Genomic DNA, 7997 nt, shown 5'->3' with positions numbered 1-7997 from the left:
TGTGGACATTAGCTCAGCATTTCTATACATTACCACGCTTTTATGGCTGAGCTCCCACTGTTATGAGGCACAGAGTCCAGGCCGTTTGCTCGCGCGTGTGTGAAACGCGGCGTCATAAAAGTGGAAGCGTGAGAACCGCTGGCGTTCGTCTGCAACGGCGGCGGCGGCGGCGGCACCTCGCTAACTAAACGCTGCATGACCGGTCAAGGGTGCAACGCTTTGTCTGCGCCGCGCGTGGAGCTGCTGTGAACGGATGATGATGGATGCTCCGAGGCTCCACTCAGCTCACGTCACAGCAGCGCTGACAGCTGAACTGGGCTCTGGGTCACGTGCTCCCGTATAAACAATATATATATATATATATATAAAAGCAAGCATCAGGACGCCAGCGCTGCCACGATGCCCTCGGATGCTCCATAATTCATCACACGGCCTCATCTTAAGACCTTCTGCTACTTTGGAAGATAATCCGCGACAGGTCGGTCTGTGAAAATGAAGCATGCGCTTCAGATGAAACCTGAGACAATGTGCAGGTCTTTTCGTTTCTACATAAAGAATTCATGCTTTGTTTTGCACCACGCGGCTGTAGCTAATGTTCAAATGGGACCTGAAATGCCAACGAATGCATGAATATTTGAAAGCGTCGCCGCCAGGAGCCCGTCCGTGACCATAATTGCAGGAACATGTGAGGAGGAGCGCATACTGTGCGCCGGAGTTCCACCAAGTGCCAGCCTGCAGCGAAAAAGCCATTTGAATGGCTGAGTAATTCAGGGGAAGCGCGTCGTGCAGCAGAGGTCTTTCAGAGTAAATCAGGGAGGAGTGTGCTCGGGGCCGGAGATGCGCCATTTCTCCCACTTTGTGTAATATGAGTTGAATGGGAACTCTATAAAGCATGAGAAAGAAGGTGAGAGGAGGCGAGAGCTGCAGACACTGGTGCAATCAACAAATCCTGCTTTAAACACCTGTGGGTCCGATGCAGAGACGACGGTGAGTGTTGGTCTGGTAATTCCAGTGTGTGTGTGTGTGTGTGTGTGTGCGTGTGTGTGCGTGCGTGTGTGTGCGTGCACCCGTCTCCTAATCGCCTAATAATTGGATGCGATGGCACGACGTGGGCCGCGGTGATGGATTACGGCGTCTGAGCAGCAGGTTGGCGCAGATTCACACGCATGAATTCACACACACGCGCGCTCGCGTCGAAGGCAAAGGGAGCGTGCATAACTAATTCTACATGATATAAGATGGAGTGGATGAGCCGGAGCCCGGGGACACACTCAATAAGTGAGGAGCGCGGCTGGTGAGGAAGCAGCTCTGCTCGCAGCCAGCTGTGCAGGCTGCTGGAGGACGCCTGTCTAATCTAGTCTCTGTGTGAAGTGGAAGTGAAGCGGGTTCAGTCGCTGTTCAGGACTCGGAGGGAGAGAGCGTTCCCACTATTTAACAAGCCTCCATTCACACGCGTCCCGGCCAAAAACGCCCAAACCCAATGGATCCCACTCGATTTGAGGCGTTAAACTGTCCTGGTTGTGAGGCCAAACAGGCCAGTCCAACTGAAGTGCTGGTACCGGTACCGGACGCAGCTCAGAATTCAGGATGGACAATGGGGAATGGTGTTTTAATTATAACAATTATAACATGATTATAACAACATATATCAACTATAACATCTGACAAACCAGACTGAGCTGCTTCATTTGGACGGATTCAGGCAAAATGGAGAAAATGAGGCTGGATGTGAATGGAACCGTTGGCGGCTAAATAAAATCCCATGGTTCCACGCTTCCAGATGTGCTGGCTCCCCGCTGAGACAGAAACAACAGGAAAATGAGCCAGAACAGGATTCAGCTTGGGGGGAAGCTTCTCGAAAACATCCCCGAAGGTCTCGACTCTGCGACGACGACGCTGCATCGTCGAGAGCCTTTTTTTTTTATCCAACCTGTTTTTTTTTCATCCAACGCTTTGGCAGAGCTGCAGTTTTCACACCGACTCCTTGGAGAGGCGCGCGCTGAAAACATGCACCTCCGGTGACCCGTGACTCGCTCCCGGCCCGCCGCTCGTCACACAGACTCTCACACAAACAAACAGGCTGTAATCATATTCTCCGGCTGCTTGGGCTGAAGGCTGCTGTTATCGGCGTCTCCTCTAAATCCTGCATTGACATTCACATGAACCCGGGCGTCGGGGGCACAGGTAGCGAAGGATTTGCCTTCTGCCAGGAAATGTCAATCAGATACGACACCGACGGGCGGAATTCATGGATGGGGGAAAACGCAGATGCGCATCTGTGGGACGGTGCAACGGGATCCGCACGCGCTGCAGATCACAGCTGGATTCACGGCCGCCGCCCCTCGTTCGTCCTCCTGCGGCTGGAGAGAGAGGGCGCGGCCTCCACGCGCTGGAAGCGGCCGCGTCGCCGGCATCAGGAGGCGCCATCGGTGGTTCAGCACCACGGCAACGCGACTGATGTCTGCACCAACAACCAATCAATACCCGCAGTTAAAACAAATGAAGAGGGTCACGCAGACGCTCGCGCATCATCATCATCAGAGTCAGACCCGCTCCTCGTGCTCCCGCCTCCCTCCTCTCATTCTGTGGCTATGAACATATTTCCATGCTCTTATTAAAGAACCTCAAAATAATTTGATCTCTGTCAGGAACGAGGGGAAGGGATTGCAGGGGAGCTACAAGTCTCAACCCAATTAGTGATCTCGTTCACTGAGCACATTTGCTCTTTATTTCCCGTCCTCCTCTCCTTCTATTCGCCGCCGGCCTCCGTAGCCCCTCCGCCCTCTCAGCTCATTCTTTTCTCCCCCGCTGGACTTCCCATTCTCCCTTTTCCTCGTCTCTCTCCTGTCTCGCGCTCCCTCTTTCTCCGCACAAATGAGTCCATTTTGCCCCGGGGATGAGGCGGCGGTGGTTAAATCAGATTGGGGCGAGGTTATATTTGGACTGTGGCGAGAGAGAGAGGGGCATCAAACAGCTGGGTGACGTCTGCGTGGCCTATTTCACTTCACAAAGCTGCCTGACCGTCATTCAATGGACGAACAGCTGACATTATTAGCAATTAGCTAATAAACAATGGAAGCCACATTCTGACCTGTGCTGAACTGGCAGCAGGTTAAAGTGTGACCTTCACAACCAAATATAAATAAATATCCTAAATATTTATTGATGCATCTACACATCTCATGACTTGACTCCCATCATCAGTGATGACGATCCTCAACGCAGCCGTTACAGAAACAGCACCTTGTGTAATGTTACGTAATAACACTGGGAATAACAAGTGTTTTGCTGAAACCCCCCGTTTCCATTTTCCTCACGTTGCGTTTCGAGGGGACTTTCAGTGTCACCTGGAAACGGCGGCGCCGCCGCGCCATCTGCCGTGATTCATTCTTATGCAACGGCCGAGTAATTAAAGGAAATAAATGCAGGCGACCGGGGGGGGCGACGGTGCAACGCCAGGGTCCACGGGAGCTCCGGGAGCAGCACAGGAGCCCATAAATAAATAAATAAATGAGAAAAAGACGCATTAAGATGGTCCAAAAGTGAAAAAAAAAAAAAAGAGAAAAAGACGCATTCATGTGAAGTTCCTCTGTGTGGCTCCGCTTAAAAATCAATAAAGTGTGTTTTTCACAGAATAGCTGCTGGTTATGGGGTGATCCTTCTGCGCGCAGGCCCATCGCCGCTGAGTGTGTTACGTCTGTTTGTGACTGAGCTGATGGAGCTGTGCTATCGCTCCGCCGCTTTCAATGGCAGCGGAGCAATTTTCAGAATCCGATGGCACATTCCTTCCTTTATTCACAGCGTCGGCGGCGAGGAGACGCCTGTTTGCACCAACAGTTGCCTCAATAGAGCAGAATAAATTGCCGCCCGGTAAGAATTACAGCACGAGGCGCTTTGAGGGCTGTGTGTTGATCCTGTTTGAGGAGGAGGAGGTCTCTGCATGTGTTTCCCTAAATATGACAGTTTGGACTGTTATTTCCTGGGAGCGCAGACTTAAGTCAATGTAGTAGTGTTTGCTTTGGGTGCTGACGCGCTGTCGTACTGGTTTATTATGGGAAGAGGAAATAATGCTGAGTGCAAACATGTCTGCTGTCCGTTCTGGTAACCGCCACATAAAGGCTGGCGTGGACAGCTTTTCCCAGTCGGTTCAGGCCGAACGGCTGCGATAAAAAGCCAAGGTACAAGAAAGGGTTTCTGAGAGAATTCCCAGGGATGCGGGATTTAAGATGTGAGCAGCGTAGCAGGATGCTGGGGGGATTTTATTCCCTTTGAGTGAGCTTTAAAAGCGGGTTTACCCTCCACTCTAAAAGTTAAAGCAGCTTCACAACAAAGGATTATTTGTTCCTCCTCGCTCACAACCACGGCACCGACGGGAAAGCGCTTCCTTCTGATACGTACATTATCAACAGCGACGCGGGATGAAAACAAAGCCCGCCAAAAACTCCAACTTTGATGAAATTACGCAGGAGAGCGCGTCGGCTGTCGTCGGAACCGTTGCCACCGGAGACTCTTACTTACATTGAGACGCCACACGTGTCACTCAAGATTTCATTTTCTGCTCCAATCTCGGGGTTGGGAAGTAATTATACGGCTGCATGTCATGGTTGAGACGCGTTGTGCTCCCAGAATGAGACTCTCAGTACGACGGCACGTGTCATCAGTGATTAGACTGCTCCTCACCGGGTGGACCACAGCTGCAGCAGACAAACCTCTGTTTGCAGCCTTTTGCCCTGGCATTTCCAGCTGTTGGACCAGTGGTGGAGATGAATTATTCAGGTTGAACACAACAAAAAGCTCCTGAGCATCTGTAGGACGACAAGTCCATAAACAAGTGATTTATTTCTTCTCTCGCTGCTAAAACTTTGCTATTATCGGTAACTTTAAATTGCGTGTTTCACTTGTGTTATTGTGCGATTTCGTCTTTGGTTATTAAGTGTATTTGCTCATTCAGGCTTGTGTTTGTGCGATGATGTTTACGCCCATTTGTTGGCTCTATGAATAATAAAAGCACGCTGCACAAAGCAACAGATGAGATTTTTAATGCTACTCAACTGTGTGTCGTGCAGAAGCAGGTCCAACATTTTAACATTTATCTCTATATCTGAGAGTGACGTGATTCTCTTGGCTGCTCATTAATTTAAACCTTTGCTGGTAAATAATACAATGAGCGTCAGCAACAGTGACTCTGTCCTGCCTGTGAGCTGGAGAACCGCCCACCACCACCACCACCCAGTCACCCTCCAGTCACCCTCCAGTCACAAGATCAGGCGGTCACATGACACGGACACAAGGTAAGCTGATCAGGAATGACAGAGGGTTCACTCCAGCAAAAACCAGCACAGCCATGAATAACAAACACTAAAACACAAAATGCTTTTAGAAGCAGACTCTTTCTTTAATAAAAGTAAATACCTGCGTGTCTAATCTATCATTTTAACAATACTAGATGCTCAAAAAGGTGCATAGGTATTATATAAATATTATGACTGGAATTGCACCTTGGACTTTAAATTCTTTCATAGTTCATCATCGTTATGTAACACAATAAAAAGATATTCCTTTTTATATCGTTTATTGATTGAGCAGCTCAAAAATAACCGGTTTTAACCTTTTCACTTGTAAACACTTCCTTTTTGTCTAGACTCTACGTTTAAATACTTTTCCGCGATTGACTAACAGAAGTGATGCGTTCAAGAACCTGTCAGCGCTTATATACCCGGGCGCCGAGAAGGCACGCCCCCTCTCGCGCGCCCACCACTCACAGCGCGGGCGATGATTAGCTCGTCGCCGCTGTCAGTCACGCCCATCTCGCGCTGCTTCCTGTGTGAGCCGTTGGACTCAGTCTGTCTGCGGCGGGGCTCCGGAATGGACAGCGGCTTCGCAACTTTCTCCCGGAGATTCGACCACTTTTCTGCCCCGCTCGACTCGGCTTTTGTGCCCCGGAGATGGATTTGTGAGCGGGAGAAGTCCGAACCGAGCCCGTCGCGACTTGAGTCGAGCGTTTAGATTCTTTCTGCGTTGCCGGAGTTGTTGGAGGAAGTGGAAAAATGCCAGTTGCAACTCTCCTGCCTTTCACCGCGACCCCGAGCAGGAAGTCCGCCAGCCCCACGTCCTTCAGGCTCACAGAGAAGTTCATCCTGCTGCTCGTCTTCAGCGCCTTTATAACTCTGTGTTTTGGGGCCATTTTCTTCCTACCGGACTCGTCCAAGCTGCTTAGCGGAGTTTTCTTCCATTCCTCCGCCGTGGAGACGAACACCCGCACCGGTCCGGACAGCAGCGACTCGGGTTCGGCTGGAAGCGACGACAAGGCCCTGGCAAAAATCCGAAAAGACCACGAAAAAGCTCTGTTAGAGGCTAAGGATACCCTCCAGAAACGGCCCGACGAAATAAAGCAGGACATCCTGGACGAAAAAGCCCAAGTTGCGAATGATGCGTTGGGTCCGGGCGGGAAGGATGTAAATAACCTGCCGTTCGTCCAGTACCACCGCCCCCCCGGAGCCACCGGACGGGAGCCTCTGGACCCCGAGAACAGGGACCGACGTGCTAAAGTCAAGGAGGTAAGACTCGGAACCAGACACTCCGCGGAGTTACACGTCACGCCAAACTCCGCGTGAAATCCGGCGCTTTGCGTCGGACCGGCTCGGAGGCGGTGGGAAAACGTGACCCAACTCCTGAGAGGAACCGGTCGTATTAGCTGGACCATTCGGCCTGAACATAAAAGCCCGCAATCAACAGCGGAGTAAAATTATTCTGGACCTTTACATGTTGTTCACGTCCCACCTCGAAACTGTCCCTCGCGATAATAAACGCACAAGTGCACAACCTGTGTTTGAGCCTAATCAGGTGATCGGTTATAGCCGATTCCTGTGTGTGTGTGTGTGTGTGTGTGTGTGTGTGTGTGAGAGAGAGAGAGAAGCCCGTTCGTCTGATCGCATCCACGCAGCACCTGGCTGTGAATTACATTCAGATCATGCCCACGCGCAGACGGAGTTCTGCTGGAGGTTCTCCCCCGAGCGAAAGGGCGGAATGCGTTCGTTCTCCGCCCCCGTTCCACCTGTCCGTCAAGTTCCCCCGTCTCCGTGCAGCACGGCGCCGCCGGAACCACGCGGGCCCGGTGCGCGTGCAGTGGGAAGACCCGGTGCCGGGGACGCGTCTCAGCCCCTGTCCGGCCCTTTTAGGAGCCCGGTCCCGCTGCGTGGAAATGCAGGGTCACGCACGGGCCGCGTGAATCTGCGCCTCGTTTGATGATCTGACTCGTTTCTTCCCAGCGCAATGTTCTTTTTGTCAATTATTTCCCAAGATGGTGTCACCGCAGTCTTCCGTCGCCCTTCAGTTCAGGCTCATCCGCCCCTGAGCTTAAATCTTCCATTTCATTTTGGTGAAAGCAGCATGTGGAGCTTTTATCCTGACTGCGGTGCAAAACACCAACAGGTAGCGCGTTCTGTCACTGCTGTGTTTGGGGGAACAGGTGAGAAGCTCGGCGCTGAAGTGGATTCAGGTGGCTGCTTTTCTGATGCCTTGAAAACCCGTTTTCGAATAAAAATATCCTCAACGAAAGTATGACTCGGACCCGGATTCACACGACGCGGGGCCTCCGGGGGGGGTTTTTAAGGCAGATTTCCCCATGGGGCAGTTGGTGGATGTGCTCGTTCAGAGTGACTCGGTTTTCATTTACTCATTCAGGTGTTAAACTGATTCCCACTTTCACAGTGACGTGATGGAGGTTTGATAAGTGGATGTGTGCATCCGGGTCACTGTGGCCCGGCACCGGTGTGAAATAATGCCATAAAGCCATAAGCGCAATAAATTTGACTGTGCTCAATTTGAAAAGCACATTTTGTATTTCTCATGGTTGCAAATAATAGGGGCCAATAAACGGACCGGATGCTTCTAGCAGGATCGAGCGTGGTGTGTAACTAAAACGCTCACTCTCGTGTCCAGCGCCCATCCATCCATCATCCTAACTGCTTTTCCTCGTAGGGGCTGTGGGGGAGCGA

The 7997-nt window shown here is 51.3% G+C and overlaps 1 protein-coding gene across 1 annotated transcript in view; it reads left to right on the top strand.

The window, feature by feature from the left end:
• Window positions 1–5808: 5808 nt before the first annotated feature.
• Window positions 5809–7997, top strand: part of man1a1 (mannosidase, alpha, class 1A, member 1) — a 60619-nt gene continuing 58430 nt past the window's right edge. The window contains exon 1 of the mRNA XM_029140888.3: window positions 5809–6557. Within this exon, the coding sequence (XP_028996721.1) occupies window positions 6048–6557 (510 nt within the window). The 5' untranslated portion in view covers window positions 5809–6047. The remainder of the gene's footprint in view (window positions 6558–7997) is intronic.

This window comes from Betta splendens, chromosome 24 (assembly GCF_900634795.4).
Source record: "Betta splendens chromosome 24, fBetSpl5.4, whole genome shotgun sequence".
Taxonomy (NCBI): domain Eukaryota; kingdom Metazoa; phylum Chordata; class Actinopteri; order Anabantiformes; family Osphronemidae; genus Betta; species Betta splendens.
Note: the sequence above shows the minus strand (reverse complement) of the source record. Positions and strands in the feature narration are given on the sequence as shown.